We start from the raw sequence: 20,662 nt of genomic DNA, 5'->3' as shown, positions 1-20,662 counted from the left end.
CAAATATCACTATGCTTAATACTTAATAGTTTTACTTATAAATTCTTTTTAATTCATTTAATAGCAGATCTAATTGTGTTTATATGGATCCTATTTTGGTCCTAATGCTAGCTTTGACCCTGGGTTGGTTTCTTCCTTCCCCCTCCAAAGACCTAGATATAGAAACAGCTGAATTTACTTAAAATAGTTTCAGACTTTTTAAAATGGTACTTTAGGATCTCTGATAGCTTTTTTTCTCTCTCTAGTTATGATCTGCAGAAACGAATTGCTGAAATGGAAACTCAAAAGGAAAAAATTAATGAAGATACCAAAGAAATTAATGAGAAGAGCAATATACTGTCAAATGAAATGAAAGCTAAGAATAAAGCTGTAAAAGATATAGAGAAGTAATAATCTTTTGGAAAGTACTAAAAGTAGATTATTTTATTACATGTATGTGTGTGTGTCTATATATAAACTTAATACAGCATATGAAGGCAATATATTTGCCAGCATATAAAATATTTTAAATGGTTTCTTTTTGCAACCAAAAAACTGAACTGCATTTCCAGTTTATCACAGGTTTGAGTGCCCAACTCTGGTCTTTAATAGTGGAGAATGCTACCCCCTAGTGGCAGAACCCAATAATACAAAACATCATTGCAAAAATAGGTATTTAACCTGACAGGTTAGTTGTCTTAAAGTTGTATCATTACTTTTTTCATGGCAATCTTCAGTGATACCAGTATCCCTTACCTATTCAGTTTTCGTTTTTTTATTCTTTAAAATGAGTTTTGCCTGTTTTTTTTTAATGGTCAAATTTTTATATACCTAGACATCATAGTCACTATTTCCAATCTAGCTTTGAAGGACAAAATAACTCATAACCACACATTTTAACAACTTCTTCAAATATGGATGGAGAGGAGGGTTAGCTTGAAGCAGGTAGTATTAGGATCCTACCTTATAAGAACTTGGTACACTTACATAGTGGTTCAAGCAAGGTATATAAAGTCACTTTAAAATATCTGAATATCCAAAATAGTGACTGATAATTTTCTTACTTTGCTAGGAAGCTGAGTAAAATTACAAAATTTATTGAGGAGAACAAAGAAAAATTTACAAAACTAGATTTGGAAGATGTTCAAGTTAGGGAAAAATTGAAACATGCTACAAGTAAAGCCAAAAAACTAGAGAAACAACTTCAAAAAGATAAAGAAAAGGTAGGTTATGTGGGGGAAATGCTTAATATTTCATGTCTGTCGGATGTAGTTCTTATTTTTCATGAATGTTCTTGCCCCTTAGAAAATGAATTGGAATTCTGAATGTTAAGGGCTTCAGGATTTATCTCTGAACCTAATTCTCCCCCTCACCCACTATGGAAATCCTGCATTCATTGACTTTGAGTTTTAGAGCTTATGTATCTGATGTACATTGTTGGAGAATTGTTTACCAAATCAGTAATTCTATTTTGTTGACAAAATAATCTTTCTATAATATATGGTTTAAAAAGAGGTTTGGGGCTACATAGCATAGACTTTTAAAAGTAGTACCTTTGTCTATAGAAATCAAGTTAAGAATATCAGCAGGAGTTTCTCTTTAGAAAGGAGGGAAGAGGAAGCCATAATTTATAGCAAGGGGTTGATTAGCTAGTTTGAAGATTTAAAAGATGATGAACTTTAGACCAGAGTGCCTAATTTGCTGGGACCCAGACTAATAATTAATTGGAGCATTTCAAATATATTCACAGTTTAATCAGGTATTAATAGAGGCAACACTGAAAGCCCCTCCCCTCAACAAAGTTTTGTACCATATATTTACATGGTACTTATAGGCTCTGCTTTACCTTATAAGCAAATGCATTTATTCACAAAATACTTTGTGTTACAGTAGTAGCACATCTTATATGAATCAGTGTTTGAGGGATAATGTTTTGGGAAGTGTTTAATTTCTCCCGTTATAGATAACCAGATTAAGCAAAATACCATGGATGTCATTGTAACCCCTAAATTGGACAGAGTAAGCCAAATGTAACTTAAGTAGTTATTAACCTTTGGACACCAACTGTGAAAGAGTGATTATTACTGGAAGGTATTAATGGAATAAAATACGAGTCCCACATAGTGACTCTGAAAGGGTAAAGTTGGGAAAGATCTTAGGATTTGAGAGAGACTAGGGGGTGTAAAGTTGTAATGTACCATGTACCATGAAGGGTACTTAAGGAATTACATGTACTCAGACCATGTTCGTAGGTGAAGAAAGTTAATAACAGCATAAAGTTAGAGCAGAAGGAAGAAAGATATAAAGCCCAGCCAAGGAGAATTGTCTTTTGTAAGGAATCAAGAACTCATAGAATTATCTTTACCTGATTCTATGAATTAGACTGAGAATATAGAAATTATAGCATATGGTTAAGGAAGTATACTTGCTAAAGCTAGCAGGTTCAAACCTAATTACAATGAAAACTGCAAAGATCTAGAAGATCTTGAGAAATGCTTTTAAATAAGTCAAATATTAATGGTATTGGATAGCCTAAAGATACATGCTCCTAGTAACTTTTTAATTTGTTTTATAATCTTAGGTTGAAGAATTTAAAGGTATACCTGCCAAGAGTGAGAATATCATAAGGGAGACAACAACTAAAAACAATGCCCTTGAGAAAGAAAAAGAAAAAGAAGAAGAAAAATTAAAGGAAGTTATGGATAGCCTTAAGCAGGAAACACAAGGCCTTCAAAAAGAAAAAGAAGTAAGATTTCTTTATCAGTTGGTGTTTATTTTGATGGCTTTTTTCCCCTCCTATCTTAAAGATTATTTTTATAGTAATAGTAAAAAAATGAACTATTAGAATGAAAAGTTTGGGCTTTTATCTAACATCCCCAAAAAACGGTCAACCTAGACTCTCCTTTTTTTGTTTTCTGCTTTCTCATTTTAAAAAGACGTTAACCGAGAATGAGAACTTAAAGTGGTAGAAGAAAATGCATATCACATACTTTGCTTTATGTGCTTTTCTCTATTAATGTTGGTTTAGTCATCACGTTTTCTCTTCTCTTAAATTATTTTCTTGGTAATTTAATTGCTTGGGACCACACTAACCATAGGTCAACATCTCCCTTCTTTACTTTTGTAGCTCTTGTGTAATAGTTTTAAAGCTATGGCTCTTGTGTTCATTCTTGGTTGCTTAAGTCAGTTACATATAAGATCTTTGTAAATTATACCTCAGTGAAGTGTTTCGGGGTTTCTCGACAGACTAACTATAAATTGATTCTGTTTTAAAATATGGACATGTTCTGATATCATCTATAAGAGTTTGTAAGTAGGATGCCTATGTGATAAAGTGGCTAAGTATCATACAGTCACTTTCCTAATAGAATACTTTAAGATCAGTTTTTCACATTTGCTCATCTCATGTATATCAAGTAATCCCATGTGCCTTGGCATCCTAGGTTAGTGACAAAGCCAGGACTCATATCTAGGTATCTTTGGAGCTAAAAACAGGCTCTGCTACTTATGAGTGAGTGCATGACTTTGAACAAGTTATTTAAATCTGACCTCAGTTTCCTCAAAATGGGCATAATGATGATCGTAGGAATGTTGGGTTAAGGAATTGATACTTACAAAACATTCAGGATAGTACTTTGAACATATATTCTACAGTAGTGTGGGTGTGTGTGTTGATGGTCATGATTTTTTGTCATTTTAGTCTCTAAATTGAGATAGAAGGAAATGGCAACCCACTCCAGTATTTTTGCCTGGAGAATCCCAGGGACGGAGGATCCTGGCGGGCTGCCGTCTATGGGGTCACACGGAATGGGACACAACTGAAGCGACTTAGCAGTAGCAGCTGTTAACCTCATTAAGCTGTTATTAAATCAGTTGGGGAAAGACTTTATATACCATAAACATTCACAACTGGGGAAAAACTGTTAGTCCATTCACTTATGAGAGTTATTTCTATATATTGTGCTTACATAATCTATGAAGTTAAATTTAAAATGTATGGTTTCCACTTCGGTTTAGGTTTGAAAACACGTATTTCAGATTAAGTGGGGGCCTGTCATATTTTAACAGAGTCGAGAGAAAGAACTTATGGACTTCAGCAAATCAGTAAATGAAGCACGTTCAAAGATGGATGTAGCTCAATCAGAACTTGATATCTATCTCAGTCGACATAATACTGCAGTGTCTCAATTAAGTAAAGCCAAAGAAGCTCTAATGGCAGCTTCTGAGACTCTCAAAGAAAGGAAAGCTGCAATTGGAGATATAGAGGCAAAACTCCCTCAAACTGAACATGAGCTAAAGGAGGTAAATTTTTGCTTCTGTGTTTCATATGAACATTGTTTATCAACCCTAGTTTTATTTTCATACATATTTACATACATATTTTTTTTAATCTCAATATCTGGTGTGACTGGATACATAGATTTTGTTGCTGTTGTTTAGTGTAATCTTTCCCAAAAGAATGAGGTTACTATTTCAGTACTCTATCTGATACAAATTAAATTGAGACTGTCAAGAAACTGTTCTCCCCTCAAGTGTCAAATAGCAAATAATATTGCTATCGCCATCATTATTTCCCGAAGAAATAATTTAAACAAAAGAAAGTTTTTGTTTCCCTAAATGTAAATGTAGACAACTTATGGGTGATACAGGAAAGTCAAATGCGTGTGTATAAACAAATTTGCAAGTCAACTGTCTTAGTGTATTTTTCTATTTTTGAACTTAAGGACGTACTTTCTTTATTGGGACTGTAAGTTGTTTAACTAATCAAGACATCTTAGTTCATCAGTCTTCTCTCCTTGAGTAAGGAATTCCATAACTTTAATTCCCAAAGCATCATTAGGCAAATTGCAATAGAAGATGCTCTTAGAAGCAAACTGACACTGAAAATAGTCTTTTTCATTTTAGTAAATGCACACTGATTGGTCATGAGAAAACTTCATGGCCATGTAGAATTTAAATGTAAACTTAGGTTATATTCAGTTATGACTTCTGTCTTCTTGGTGATTGAGTTTATTTTGGGGTAAATTGTGTTTATAACTTGAGCTTCTACTTGAAACCAGTATGACTGGTAATAGCGGTAATAATTTAAAACCAAGAAATGAAAGAGAATGTCAGTTGGGAAAATGGCTGCTCTAAATAGGTAGACTGAGAAACTGAGAGTTAGGATTTTTGTGTACATGTGTGAGGTTTCTCTTTTGTTGGCAGCCTGACATTTTTGTATAGAAATAGTACTGTTCACTCATCATGTTTCCCTTCGTTTCAGAGCTGTGCTTTTGTTTTCCTTGGTTTAATTAGAATAATGAATTATGCTATATAACACTATATAATTTAATGTAATATATATTAAGTCTGTTATACAGTTTATTATCTATTAATTTAGAAAGCAAACCACTTTCTAATCATAGCCATACCCAGTCACCCATATCTAGAGTCCTATATTGAGAGCTATTTTTGATTAGTGTAAGAATATAAGAATTAGGAAACATTTATGGATAATTACCTGGAGAAGGAAGTGGCAATCCACTCCAGTATTCTTGCCTAGAGGATCCCATGGACAGAAGAGCCTGGCAGGCTACAGTCCATGAGGTCGCAAGAGTCGGACACGACTTAGCAAGTAAACTACTACTACTATGCATAATTGTATGGTACAAAACTGGGATTTCCAAAACCCTAGCTCTACTCCTTCTATCAATCAGTGCACCACTGCTCCTAGGACTATATTGAGGTCATTCACCTTATTATTGACCCAAATAACTTATGCCCCTTTTAGAATAGAAAACCCATCCATATTTTTCAAAATCAAAGCAGCAAGCAGTTACAGTGTGACGGCAGAGTTCTGGTTCAGGTATTTTATTATTGGCCTTATGTTGTAATAAGGGTGTCTGCTTCTGGGATTCATTTTCTCTACTTTCACCTTTAGAAAGAAAAAGAACTTCAAAAACTTACACAAGAAGAAATAAATTTCAAAAGTTTGGTTCGTGATCTTTTCCAAAAAGTTGAAGAAGCAAAGAGTTCCTTAGCAATGAATCGAAGTAGGGGAAAAGTCCTTGATGCAATAATTCAAGAAAAAAAATCTGGCAGAATTCCAGGAATCTATGGACGACTGGTAAAGTAAATTTATTTATAAATAACTGTATTTTTCTCAGACATTATAGTTTTCTTAACTTAAATGTATATTAAGTGTTTTTTAAGCATTTTGCTCTTACACTCAGACATGGTAAAATTCTTTGTGGTATGGATCCTTTAACATTAAAAGTTGAGAAAGTGCAAGTACAAGTCACTCAGTTGTGTCCAACTCTTTGCAACCCCATGGACTATACAGTCCATGGAATTCTCCAGGCCAGAATACTAGAGTGGTAGCCTTTCACTTCTCCAGGGGATCTTCCCAACCCAGGGATCAAATCCAGGTCTCCTGCACTGCAGGCGGGTTCTTTATTCCTGAGCCATAAGGGAAGTCCATTAAAAAAGTTTGGGATAATTGTAGTCACTTTAAGAAAATAATCTAATTGTACTGATAAACTTAACTACTTTTTTCTTTAAAAAAAAATAAGAATTTGATAAATTATATTTTGAGGTTTATACCATCATACTGAGGGTTGTAACTAGAGTTTAGGAAAATCACAAAGGATGATGTCAAAACCCAAGGCTAGGGATAGTGGGTGCCTGAAGCCTGAGCTCCTGAACCTGAAGAAGGAAGGGAATTTGGCCATGGCTAGCAGTAGCTGGAAGGAAGTGAGGAAAATAGATACCCCATTCATCTATTCTACCATTTCTGGCCGGTGCCTCACTTTGTCTTAAGCTGGAGAGCCAGAAGAACCAATTAATGCACTCCTGAATCAGCCTTCCCAGAGAAGGAAGCAGAAGAGGGTGATTCAGAAGGGCAAATGAAAATTATCCAGCATAGTTGCATCCATGTCTGCATGTCAAGGACTTCTGCCTTAGTTTTTTGAAGATACACAGTTTGATCCTATTCCTTTGCTCAAGGAAAAATGAAACTAGTTAATGTTACTTGATAGCTAAGTTGTTAATAGACAAACATTTACTTAGATGGTTTTCAATAATTCAGAGTTTTATTATTCTGTAAGTTATTTTGCTTATAATAATTTTAGGTTTCAGATCTTCACATTATACATTTTCACTTACATGCAGTGAAAACAGTTCTGTTCATTTTGTGCTCATTAAAATTTCAGACTCTGTATATCCATAAGTTTTTTTTTTTTAAGGTGGATAAAAGCTCTAGTAGTGATTGCCTCTGCAGAAGAGAAAGATCGAATGTGAGGGACACTTAAATTTTTCATTGTGTACCATTTTGTACTTTTGTAAATTATGTAGGTATAGTTCTTCAATTAAATGAAACTTGGAAAATCTGTATGAAATAGTAATGAAATGATCCTGTGCCTAATTCCCTGCTGATGCATTGATTATTTTTCTTTCCTCTCATTTATTAGGGGGACTTAGGAACAATTGATGAAAAATACGATGTTGCTATTTCATCTTGTTGTCATGCATTAGACTACATTGTTGTTGATTCTATTGATACAGCCCAAGAATGTGTAAACTTCCTTAAAAGACAAAATATTGGAGTTGCAACCTTCATAGGTTTGGATAAGGTGGGTATTTATAATCTACCTGTATTTTAGTTTTTAAGTGCCAGGTGTTGATTGATTTTGAATCCTAGCTTTTTCTTCATAGTTAACTTCAGTGAACCACCTAATAGATTCTGAGGATTGTATTAGGCTCTAGGGGTTACATTGTTGTGGGGAAAAAAAAAAAAAACTTATACTGCTTTCCCTAAAGTAATATGCATTCCTATGTTGGAGTGACTGGTAGTTTGAATTGCTAACTTCCATCTTCAATAACTACTTTTTTAAAAAATAGAAAAATACTTAGATATAATTCACAATCATAAAATTAATTATTGTAAAATATATAGTTGTACATTCACAGAATTCATTTTTCAACCATGACCACTATCTAATTTCAGAATATTCATTACCCCCAAGAAAGGAACCCCATACGCATGAGCAATCACTACCCTTGTTCTCCGACCCACCCCACCCCCACAACCTTTGACTTTTTGTCTCTGGATTTATGTATTCTGGACATTGTATATAAATGAAATAACATAATATGTAGCCTTTTGTTTATGGCTTCTTTAACTTAGTGTTCAGAGTTCATCCATGATGGAACTTTGCTGGTGGTTCAGCAGTTAAGACTCTGTGCTTCCACTGCAGGTGGCAGAGATTTGATCCCTTTTACAGGAACTAAGATCCAGTTCCCTGTCTGCTCTTTTTTAAAAAAGGTTCATGTTGCATCATAAGCACTTCAGTCCTTTTTATTGCTAAATGCTCTTCCCTTCTCCATTATGTTCTGTAGCATATTTTGTTTATCCATTCATCAATTTGGTGGACATTTGTGTTGTTTCCGTGTTTAGGCTTTTTATGGTTAATACTGCCATGAACGTTCATGTACACAGGTTTTTGTACACCAGCTTTTCATGTGCTTATTTATTGGCCATTTCTTTATCTTCTGTTCAGATTCTTTGCTTCTCGTTAATTGGTTTGTCTTGGTGTTGTAAGAGTTCTTTATCTATTTTGGATATAAGTCTCTTACACATAATATGCATGTTTTCTCCCATTTTATGAGCCATCTTTTCATGTTCTTGTGATGCATCCTCTGAAGCACAAATTTTAGATAGCAGTCTAGTTTATTTACTTTTGGTTGCTTGTGTTCTGGGTGTCATATCTAAGAAGCTACCGTGTAATCCTAATGGCAGGGTGATTTACTTTCTCTGTTTTATGAGCTTTACAGCTTTAGGTTTTACATTTAGTTTTTTAATCCTTGTTAATTTTATAAAGTGGGGGGTCCAGCTACTCTTGGGTATTGGGTTGTTACGACACCTTTTGTATTCTTTCCCCATTGAATTTTCTTGGCATGCTTGTCAAAAATCAACCAATCATAAATGTACGAGTTTATTTCTGGCCTCTTATTTATATGTCTGACTTTCCATTGATATCGCACTGTGTAGATTAGTAGTAAGCTTTAAAATTAGAAATCCTTTGATTTTGTTCTTTAATATCTTTTTTAATATATTATAAATGGGATTTTCTTAATCTCATTTTCAGATTGATTATTGCTAGTGTATAGAAATACAGTTTCTACATATTAATCTTATGTTCTGCAGCTTTGCTGAATTCATGTTAGTTTTAATAGTTCTTTCATGTGAGGATTCCTCAGAATTTTAATATATATATAAGAATTTTAATATATATATAATTTTAATTTAATATATTAAGATCAGATCATCTGTGAATAGAATTTTACAATATCTTTTTCTTAACATAATATTGTGTAGATACTAAGAACTTTGTATATATATCCTTATGTTTAACATGTGTATTCTATAAATGATACCTAAAGAAACGTCGGTTTCTTTTTTTTTTTTTTTTTAGATGGCAGTGTGGGCAAAGAAAATGACCAAAATTCAAACTCCTGAGAATACTCCTCGGTTATTTGATTTAGTAAAAGTAAAAGATGGGGCAATTCGCCAAGCTTTTTACTTTGCCTTACGGGATACCTTAGTAGCTGACAGCTTAGATCAAGCCACACGAGTAGCTTATCAAAAAGATAGAAGATGGAGAGTGGTAACATTACAAGGGCAAATCATAGAACAGTCAGGTAATAGTTCTTTTCCTTTGCCGTTGAGTCTGTTTAATCCTGTTGGGGGATACATACATGTAAGTCTGACTTTTCTGTTCTTTAGGTACAATGACTGGTGGTGGAAGCAAAGTAATGAAAGGAAGGATGGGTTCATCAGTTGTTGTTGAAATCTCAGAAGAAGAGGTCAGCATGTATAAAATTATAGTTGAGACATTTTTGTTAAAGCAGCTTTATTGATATATAACATACTGTAGAACATTGTACTATTTTAAATGTACTGCAATCATATTTTCAATTTAACAGTTTGAACTTTCTATAAATGGCTAGTGTATAAGCTGTGGGATTTCATATGAAGCCTGTTAAAGTTCTAAAAGTATGTTAATTGAAAATATTTACTCAACATATATGTTTTTTTCTGTTATCACATTTGGATCATATGATTTATTTCACTATTATTATTTGACATTTACAGTTACTGCTATATTACATAATTATCTTTTGTATTTCAAAATAATCATTTAAATTGTAAATATAGCAAAGACTTCTGATATGTTTCCAGATTTTTATCTCAAAATATTTTGTTTCCAGAAACAGAATGTCAGAATGCCCAGAAAAACCTATGTTCCATTATCACAATCAGAACACTATACTACTTTCTTCCTGAAAATTCTAAAGTAGTTTATATTCTTCCTCTTAAGTATTTGCATAGTATACCTTCACTGTAACTATAATTGATTGTACAACACTTAAAATTGTCTTTCACCTGAATCTATGATGCAGAAATTAGTTGACCATCTCCTAAGCATTAGGTTTTAGAATTAGAACTGGGTTGTTTGGTGTGTTTCTAGTCTTTTTTTTTTTAATTGGAAGATAATTGCTTTACAATGTTGTGTTGGTTTCTGCCATACATCAACATGAATCAGCAATAGGCATACATATGTCCCCTCCCTCTTGAACCTCCCTCCCTGTTTCTAGTCTATAAGATCAGAAATTTGGGTTTTCATCATTTTTGTAAATTGCTATTAATCTGAAATAACTCTTGTTGGAGTAAATTTAATTCACTGGTAATTTTCTTTGTAGGTAAATAAAATGGAATCACAGTTGCAGAGAGACTCTCAAAAAGCAGTGCAAATTCAGGAACAGAAAGTACAACTGGAAGAAGCAATACTTAGGTTAAAGCATAGTGAACGAGAAATGAGGAATACACTAGAAAAGTTTTCTGCAAGCATCCAGGTACCTTTTTACCAAAGCTGAAACTATTGGAATTCAACAGCAATTTACCAGAGGCATTTTACTGTTTGCTTATAATTTTTAAAATATAAGGGGGAGGGGGAGGTTGGGTTAGGGTCTGTTGATTTTTGTTCCTTGAGTACTAATAGATAAATGTCCTGTCACAATGTTGCTCCAGCCACAGCTATTTCTGGTTTCCATTTGGACTGGAGAGAAATGTGCCTTCCCTTAACAATGACCCTTTATTTATTTTATTCTCTTTACAAAGTAGAAAGTTTTCTTAATTATAAAAAAGCAATGCATGCCCACAGTCTTTTTAAAAAAACAAAACCAAGAAAGTTTTTAGAAAATGCACAAAAAATGATCACCTTCAGTTTTTGTGTATGTCCTTTAACTTTTAGTGGCAGTACCTAGTTTGCGCGTATGTGTTTATGTATGTGGTAGATGTTGATATACATACTAAATTTGTATATGTAATTTTATAGTCGAATAGTAACTTTTCTTCACTCAGTAATTAATTTCCTTTTCAAGCAAATGTAAATTTAATTTGTGTGCAATTATATTGACATAGTTTGTACCACAGTTTGATAAAGGTTTCTCTGTGTTGGCTGTGTACACCACTATGTTTTAAATATTCTTGTTAGGCATACCTTAATATGTTTATCCAATTATTTCCTTAGTCCTAAAATTGTAATCATCACCCAGTTTTGTGTACACTGTTTTTAAGCATTTGGTGCATAACACCAAATTGTTCTCCAAAAGTTCTAGTTCATTTACTACTGGTAGCGTATGCAAATAATTTTTCTAAGTGAACACTAAGTACTCTTCAATATTTTGTAAGTTTGCTACACGGATGTACTGAAAAATAGCATTTAACTTGTCTTTATAATGAGTTTATACATTTCATCTGTTTTGTTGGCCATTTTCAATTTTTGTATTTATTGTTCATGTTTTCTGCCCTTTCCTGTTAGTTTTTGTGTTTTTCTTAAAGATTTTAAGTTCCTTTTTAATTTAAAATGTTTAAAGCAAATATTATTGTTTGTATGTTAAAAGATTGACCTTGAATTTTAAAACATTCTATAGCGTTTATCAGAGCAAGAAGAATATTTGAATGTCCAAGTTAAGGAACTTGAAGCTAATGTACTTGCTACAGTCCCTGACAAAAAACAGCAGAAACTGCTTGAAGAAAATGTTAATATTTTCAAGACAGGTATGTTTAAGTATAGACTTTTTCCCCTATATTGTCAAAAACAGGTTTGTAATATTTGTATTATTTAAGATCACAGTTTGTAGAATAAAAAATAGTAGATTATATATATTATGTTCAAGTGACCATGCTGTTTTACAGCTTTTATTTTTATTTCATCCTCAGAAGGTTGTAAAGTAGGTACTAATAAATTAAGTACGTCATTGGACAGATAAAACTGAGGTGCAGAATGGTTTATATAATTTGCTCAAGGTCACATAATGTATGGTGGTGATATAAGGAATTCAGGATGAAGGCAATCTGATTACAGTACCTGTGCTCTTAATGAGAACTTAAAGAACATACATTTTTCTTTCCAGAAGGTTTTTCTTCTTGTGTATATATAAACATGTAACTGTTCTACCAAAGTTTTTAAACAAGAAAGGGAATTAGTTCACAGGCTCATAGTCAGAATTGGCTTTGACATTAAAATCTTCTGGTCATGTACTTGAGTAGCCTGCTTCTATTTCCATGTTCAGGTCATGTAGATGCTCAGTCGTGTCCAACTCTTTGTGACCCCATGGTCTGCCAGGCTCCTCTGTCTGTGGGATTCTCCAGGCAGGAATACTGGAGTGGGTTGCCAGTTCCTTCTCCAGGGGATCTTCCTGACCCAGAAATCAAACTGAGGTCTCCTACATTATAGGCAGATTCTTTACCATCTGAGCCACCAGGGAAGCCCACTTCCATGTTGGCTTCAGTTAAATATACATAGGTATGCATCTTATGGCAGGAGGTGGTAACGGTGAGTTTCACAGTATTTCAGTGACCCCAGGAAACAGCCTTCGTCACATCAAGAAAGACCCTTTTTACAGTCTGGTTCATGAGCAAAGGAAGACAAATACTGATTGTTCATCCATAAGTATTAGATGGACTGGAATTGGAGCAATTATCTAAATGTTTAAAAAATAAGGGAGTTTTCTTCCAAAAGAAAAAGAAGTGAAAAGATTGTAACCATACAGATGTCCACTGTGCACATTGCATACTAATATATACCTGTGTTTTTTATTTTCTGTAGTCATGTTTATGTTTTTAATATTGAGGTATTCACTCAAAAAGTATCTGCTACTGACCAAGCTTTGTTTTAGATGCTATTGATCAAGCAGTTAACAAAATAAAGTCCCTCTTTTCAAGGAATTCACCCTTAAGAGATAAGGAAACTAAAAAATACATCACATACTGTAACAGGTGGTGCTAGGTGATAAAAGTAAAACCAGGGAAACAACGGGATAGGGATTCAGATAGACATAATGGTTAGACAGGCTAGTGCTAGAGATTTGAGCAGAGACCCAAAGGAAGTATGAGTGCAAATGGGGGAGAAGAGCATTCCAGGAAGAATGTAGAGGAGAAAGTAGAGGCCCTAGGGCAGGAAGTAGTATGTCAGAAGTTTCTAGCAAGGAAACCAGAATCCTTAGATTTAACTGATAGAAGAATCCAGATAACGTAGAGCCTCATAGGCCATGTCTCCAGGGGAAATTAAAAGCCATTGAAGAGTGATATACAGGAAGGTGACATAACCTGACAGGAGCTTTTTTTTCCTTGCATTTATTTTGGATTTGTATTTTGTTCTTGCAGACAGACTTCACCCTACTTCTCCTTCCCCGGGGTACCTACAGTATTTGTTACTGCCTTTGATGGAACCTAGTGGTCAAATAAAAAATAAATCTTTGTCATTTATAACAACACTCTCATTGAGAGACTACAAAAATTTGTATTTTATTTGAAAAAGACTCCTTGACTTTATTAGGAGCCCATATATATATATTCTCTCATGGAAGTACTGGTTGTTATTAGTAGACTCTCAATGTCTGATATGGAAGCCCATTTATGCAAGCATATCTTTAAGATTAAATATTTCATTTTACATTAATTTAGATTTTAAAAATCTGGCAAATGTGTGGAGAATAAAAGGAGCAAGGTGATATGAAATGGTGACGTTGAAATTATAAATTACATGATGTCCGTTTTCCCCTATTTCTAACAGAGATGATACTATAAATGGGGGAATTTAATGCATGTTAGGTACTTGAATATAAGGAAAATGATCTTCTGAAGAGTGGAACCCTTTCCAGTTGTATACTTGGCCCATCCCAGTATAAGTCATGATGCCATGACCCCACAGCACCTGGTACTCTACCTCACAAGGGAGCTAAGCACACAGACTTGCCACTGTGAGCGAAACAATTCCTTCAATAAATATAGTATCTTGGTATCCTTAAGGGAGAGGGGAGAGTTAGAAGACTAAAAGGGGCAGGGTTTTGGTATGCCTTTTTTTTTTTTAATCAAGTGGTGATCTCAGAAATACGAAAAATAGACATTGTAATTAAACCCACTAGATGGGCTTTTAAAATCAGACTAAAGAATTCTCTGATAAATGTGGAACAAAAAGATAGTTGTAAAATTTGGAGAATACTGAAATTCCCTCTTACAGAGAAGAATAGACAGTCAAGAGGAAACAATAGTTAAGTCTTTTCTTTTTCTCTCAGCAAATCCTACCCACTTTCTTCTGTGCTAAATGCTACATACCTCCCACAGAAGCTTTATTGAGTTTCTTTCCATAAGTTGGCACTGTTTCTGCTTCCTTTCTAGACATACATATCGACAGCTTGAGCCCCTTACCATTTTGCCACCTTTCATCTTTCCTACATCATATAATGATTAGGGTTCAGATATGGAGAACAGAATCCACTCTGGCTAGTATAAATATGATTTTTGGTGTGAGACTGTGTATTTAAGAGAGAAAAAGATTGTTTATAGGATCATTGTGATACCTTAAATTCTAGGCTAAACGCTAAGAATAATTTCCAGAGCTACTCTGAAGAACCATGAAAGAAACTATACTGCCTCTTCTGCAATTGAAAAGCCATGTATCAAGTTAGGAAAATGACACTATAACTGCCAGCAACAGAAGCACATTGTACCTATCATAATCCACCCCGTCAAAGTTAATGCCATTGCCTGTAAGTTTTCACAAAACTTTTGACAGGACATCAGAGCCTCTACTACCACCAAGAAAACTTTTCCATGACTTCCAGCAGAAACATGCTCAGTTCATCACTTTTGCCATCCAAATTGTATGCTTTTTCTTGATTGAATGGACTTAAATTTATGTCTGAACACTAGATACAAGGGAATCTAGAAAGTGTAACTTAAGAGCCTTCTGTGCCACAGAGAAAAGTGCCACTTTATTCTGTCTCCCCCACTTTGTTATAGGGAAGAGAATTCGAGGTTAGCAGAATTAAATAACCACAACTTCTTCACCCCCAGTCTATAGTTGAGTACAGAGTCTAAGGGTAAAAGATCACTATGAAACAAATAAAGTACCCTATAAACTTCTGAAAAGAGCTGCACAGTATGAAGCCATCAAGAAATAATGGGTTATGTTCACAGCTGAGCCAGAGAATTCAACTATATGTTGTTGTAACACTGTTTGTTTTGATAAAGGGCATTATGGTTTTTTGTTTGGGGTTTTGCTTTGTTTTTGAGGCCCTTTTCCTCAAATGTTTAAAAGTTTCTTTTGCATGTATCAGGTTAAGTTGTATTGACTGAAGAGATTTATTGAATGCATCTAACAAATGATGCTTATTAGTGTAGAAACACAAATTAACCTTTTTTTTTTTATCCCCCAGAGTATAACAGTGTGGCTGAGAGAGCTGGTAAAGTGGAAGCTGAGGTTAAAAGGTTACACAGTATCATCGTAGAAATCAATAACCATAAACTCAAGGCCCAACAAGACAAACTTGATAAAATAAATAAGCAATTAGATGAATGTGCTTCTGCTATTACTAAAGCACAAGTGGCAATCAAGACTGCTGACAGGTAGAGTTTGCATATTACCCTGCCTTCCTCTTCCCTACATCACACTGAAAAGGGGATTAATATTTAAATTTAATGTCTAATAAATGTTTCCTGTTACTTATTAAGATCTGACATTGTTACCTCGTAGGATTTTAATAGGTGGATGCCAGTAATAAATTATCATATGATTAGTTTTTTAAAAACTGATAAAACAGGTACAGCTTAAAAAAACGTGGTTATGTAACTCCCCAGTTGTGAGGACATAGAAGTTAGAGTTTCATTTCTCTGGTTTAGAGGAATAGATGGCGATTCATTTAAGTAGATTTAGGTCTTAGGAGAATTAAGAAGGATGAGATCTATTAGCATAATTGTTTTAATAACTGAAAATTTTAATTATTCCATTGTCCCAAAAAGTTTTTAATACATTCATAATACAGGTCTTGTTTTAAATTTTAGAGTATTAAAGTATTCTAAAATAAAGCAAAGTGTATATAAAATGTTGAAATGTAAACAGCTGTTTGTCTTAAAATTATAAATTGGTTGCATAGTGATTATCTGGTTATTCAGTTATTGCAGTGTACTTTGTTCAAAGGTGCTAATTAATAAGCAGTGTTTTACCTAAACACAGTTATCAGTCACAGGGAAAAAATAACTGTGTGTGTCATTGTCATCCCCGTTGTCCTTTGTTCCATTTCCTCCCCTCTACCTAAAACACTTATTTTCCCTGACTTGAACTAGGAAGTAATTTACTTGAAGGTATAGTTTAAAGAATTAAAGATTTAAGACCCTCCAATCCGACAAGAAAATGACAAGACTATAATACTACAATGGACAATTTTGCTTCATAGTCTTAAGATTGAATGAAACTAAAATTTTATATATGGAAGTTTCATTAATTTATACTGAGAATTTAATAAAATATACAACATCCCACAAGTGTGTGTATAAACATAAAAACCAATTGATTTTTTAGTAAAAAAAAGTTTTTAAATCTATGATAGAAAACTGTCACATTAATGTCATGAAAAGTTCTTAATATAAGATTTTGCTTGTTTAGAAATCTTAAAAAAGCACAAGACAGTGTCTTACGTACAGAGAAAGAAATAAAAGATACTGAGAAAGAAGTAGATGACTTAACAACAGAGCTAAAAAGTCTTGAAGACAAAGCAGCAGAGGTTGTGAAGAATACAGACGATGCAGAGGTAAGATGGGGAGAGGGGAGGGGCGCTGCTTGAAGCAGCAGAGAGTTACGGATGACGCCAGTGCCTTGTGTAGTGAGCATTCAGTAGATCACACAACTATATTAACTTTCATCTGTGTAATAAAAAATAACTATTTTAACTTTTCTGTAAATAAAAACATTTTCTTTAAAGTGAAAGAGGCATGAGGTGAGAGTGCTAACTTCATCTTTGTAATGTGCAAATCCCTATTGTGAGATCATACGTATAGCAGCTCTTTTTGTTTCTTAGGCATCCTTACCAGAAATCCAGAAAGAACATCGAAACCTACTTCAAGAACTAAAAGTAATTCAGGAAAATGAACATGCTCTCCAAAAAGATGCACTTAGTATCAAGTTGAAACTTGAACAAATAGATGGTCACATTGGTGAACATAATTCTAAAATAAAATATTGGCAAAGAGAGGTGAGAATTGTTAGTTAAGTGTAAATTTAAAATAGCCTTTATGAAAAAAGTTGGGGTTTGTGTTTTTGAAGTATGTTGTAATTCTTAATTTCAGGCTATATAATCACTTCTCAGGTTTATAGGGGACAAAATGAACAGTATATAGGAGTTATTATATACAGAAAAATAAGGGCAATGGTTAGAATTAATCAACATTTTCATCCCAGGGCTGATTTAGAGATTGAACATGAACACTTGGGCACTACAGCTATGTTTTTTTTAAGTCCTATGAAAAATAGTTGATACACAAATGAGTCACCACTTATTATATGTCATTCTGATAGGTGATTTGTCTTAAATTTGTGAGCTTTTTGCTTTTTAATATATTTGGCTGTCAGGTCTTAGTTGCTACATGCAGGAACTTTTATCACAGTGCATGAACTCTCTAGCTATAGTACCTGAGCTTAGTTGCTCTGTGGCATGTGGAATCCTAATTTCCCAACCAGTGCAAGGCAGCCTCTTAACCACTGGACCACCAGTGAAGTCCCTGGGAGGTTTTTTTGAAACAATGAATTGTAAGTAACACTGTGTTTTCTAATATTCATCTAACTTTATAGATTTCAAAAATATCACTGCATCCAATAGAAGATAACCACGTTGAAAAGATTCCAGTTCTAAGCCCAGAAGAGCTTGAAGCAATCAAGAACCCAGATTCTATAACAAATCAAATCGCAGTTTTGGAAGCCCAGTGTCATGAAATGAAACCAAATCTTGGCGCCATTGCAGATTATAAAAAGAAGGTACAAGTAAACAACTCATGTAATGGTCAGAAAGTCTCTTTAGTCCTTACCCTAAATTGTTAAATTAAGCCTTTATTTTATATAATTAGCAGTTTTAATTCTCATGTCAAATGTATAACATGTTTTTCTCATATTCTTTTCATAGGAAGAATTATATTTACAACGGGTGGCAGAATTGGACAAAATTACTAATGAAAGAGATAATTTTAGACAGGCATATGAAGATCTTCGAAAACAAAGACTTAATGAATTCATGGCAGGTTTTTATATAATAACAAATAAATTAAAGGAAAATTACCAAATGCTTACTTTGGGAGGTGATGCTGAGCTGGACCTTGTAGACAGCATGGATCCTTTCTCTGAAGGAATCACATTCAGGTTTGTAATGATGCCATATACCAAGTTTTGGATTTTTCTGTTACCATCTCTGTACATATTCTCCAAACTTAACATTCTTTAGGGGTGGGATGTGACAGTTAAGCCTACAATGTATTTTATTTGACAAATACTAGTTTGCCTATAGGCTTCCTGTGTAGCTCAGCTGGTAAAGAATCCACCTGCAATGCAGGAGACCCTGGTTCAGTTCTTTGGTCAGCAAGTTCCCCTGGACAAGGGATAGGGTACCCACTCCAGTATTCATGGGAAACAGGAAGAATAGCAAGAATTACTTACTGATCTACTGTTTAAATCTTAAATTTTTGTTAGGTGTTCTTATGTGTTCATCCTCCAATAATATTTTTATAAAATAACCCAAGAATTTATATTAATGAAAAAGCAAGTTCGGTATTTCCAAGGAGGGTGGTAGAAGCCAGTTATAGGAAACAAATCATGGAGTCTTAATTTAGCTTTGCAAGTAATTTAAGTAATGAGATTTTCTTAATTATCTCAGTGTTCGACCACCTAAAAAAAGTTGGAAGAAGATCTTCAACCTTTCAGGAGGAGAGAAAACACTTAGTTCATTGGCTTTAGTGTTCGCTCTTCATCACTATAAACCCACTCCACTGTACTTCATGGATGAGATTGATGCAGCCCTTGACTTCAAAAATGTATCTATTGTTGCATTTTACATATATGTAAGTAATCATTTAGAGCTTTCATTGTGAAAATTATGTGTTCCCTAAACATTACACATGGAATTCTTTGGCTTCTTTCCAGCTTCTGCCATTCTCTATTCCCATGGTATTAACGGAGACCACTTTATTTGAGCAAAATGGTTCCATTTTGGAAAAGTTAAATATAAATGTAAATTAGTAGCAGAAACACAGGTAGAATTTTTTCTACTAGAAGACTTCTAGGCAACTGTCCTTCCAAATACCCGAGTTCTTCTCTAACCCAGATACTATCATGTTGTCATTCTTGTTCATATTAATTACCAATGTCATTCAATTTATTGCCCAAGAAATATTTTAGGGAAGTAAAGTTAGATCTCTATTATTATTCATACATTTACATATCTATGTATAATTTTTCTAATTTATTGTTTTTTTCTCTTTAGGAACAAACAAAAAATGCCCAGTTCATAATAATTTCTCTTCGAAATAATATGTTTGAGATTTCAGATAGACTTATTGGAATTTACAAGACATATAATATAACAAAAAGCGTTGCAGTAAACCCAAAAGAAATTGCATCTAAAGGACTTTGCTAAACTTGCTTAATCTGAAGATTTTTCAAATCTTATCGTAGATTCAACATATTGTATTTACTTTGTATTTGTAAAGGGTTATAAATTATATAAAATACCTATTCTTAAATTGTATCATATAGTTTCTATTTTATGCTGTTAATTAAGAGATGTTACAAGTTTAATAAAATATTCTCTGTGCCTGTTTCTAGAAGATTGTTAAGAATCTGACAATTTTGTAAGTGGCAACTATAGAGAAAATAAGATGCCTGGATGATCAGATAATTTCCTCTTATGCAGAGTTAAAAGTATATTACTTTGATGAACAGTACAGTTGTAAACTAAATCATGTTAAACTAGTGATTCTGAATTGCAGGAATGAGAATTTGAATATTATACATTCTTAAACTCAAGGTGCCTGACTGTTTAAAACACTTGTGAAAGGGCCAGCAAATGTCTGAATAACTTGAGTGGTTATATATACCCACTATAGTTGCTTCAGAAAAAGAATGATTTAAGTGTATAGGGGTTAATTTCTTTAGTATAAATGGAAATTAGCATGCAGTACTGTTTGTCCATCAAGTTGTCAAAGGCTTTCTTGTTATTGTGTTAACACTGCATTAACTCAAGAATATACTACTGGAAATAAGCTGGCAACCACTTCATTTTCAGAAAAAATCCTGATATTGAATCAGAAGTCTGGTCT

The 20,662-nt window shown here is 33.7% G+C and overlaps 1 protein-coding gene across 4 annotated transcripts in view; it reads left to right on the top strand.

The window, feature by feature from the left end:
- The window catches only part of SMC4 (structural maintenance of chromosomes 4), a 32,116-nt gene extending 11,946 nt beyond the window's left edge, over nt 1–20,170 (top strand). For all 4 annotated transcript variants that reach the window (XM_069561234.1, XM_069561240.1, XM_069561251.1 and 1 more), the window contains 17 exons: nt 246–386; nt 1,052–1,202; nt 2,561–2,725; nt 4,048–4,281; nt 5,900–6,085; nt 7,428–7,589; nt 9,432–9,657; nt 9,743–9,822; nt 10,720–10,872; nt 11,953–12,079; nt 15,742–15,931; nt 16,968–17,112; nt 17,380–17,553; nt 18,150–18,332; nt 18,478–18,710; nt 19,222–19,405; nt 19,828–20,170. In XM_069561234.1, the coding sequence (XP_069417335.1) occupies nt 246–386; nt 1,052–1,202; nt 2,561–2,725; nt 4,048–4,281; nt 5,900–6,085; nt 7,428–7,589; nt 9,432–9,657; nt 9,743–9,822; nt 10,720–10,872; nt 11,953–12,079; nt 15,742–15,931; nt 16,968–17,112; nt 17,380–17,553; nt 18,150–18,332; nt 18,478–18,710; nt 19,222–19,405; nt 19,828–19,980 (2,887 nt within the window). In that variant the 3' untranslated portion in view covers nt 19,981–20,170. The remainder of the gene's footprint in view (nt 1–245; nt 387–1,051; nt 1,203–2,560; nt 2,726–4,047; nt 4,282–5,899; nt 6,086–7,427; nt 7,590–9,431; nt 9,658–9,742; nt 9,823–10,719; nt 10,873–11,952; nt 12,080–15,741; nt 15,932–16,967; nt 17,113–17,379; nt 17,554–18,149; nt 18,333–18,477; nt 18,711–19,221; nt 19,406–19,827) is intronic.
- The last annotated feature ends 492 nt before the right edge of the window (nt 20,171–20,662 follow it).

This window comes from Ovis canadensis, chromosome 1, assembly GCF_042477335.2.
Source record: "Ovis canadensis isolate MfBH-ARS-UI-01 breed Bighorn chromosome 1, ARS-UI_OviCan_v2, whole genome shotgun sequence".
NCBI classification, from domain to species: Eukaryota; Metazoa; Chordata; class Mammalia; order Artiodactyla; family Bovidae; genus Ovis; species Ovis canadensis.
The sequence above is the reverse complement of the archived record's forward strand: the minus strand, read 5'-3'. Positions and strand labels throughout refer to the sequence as shown.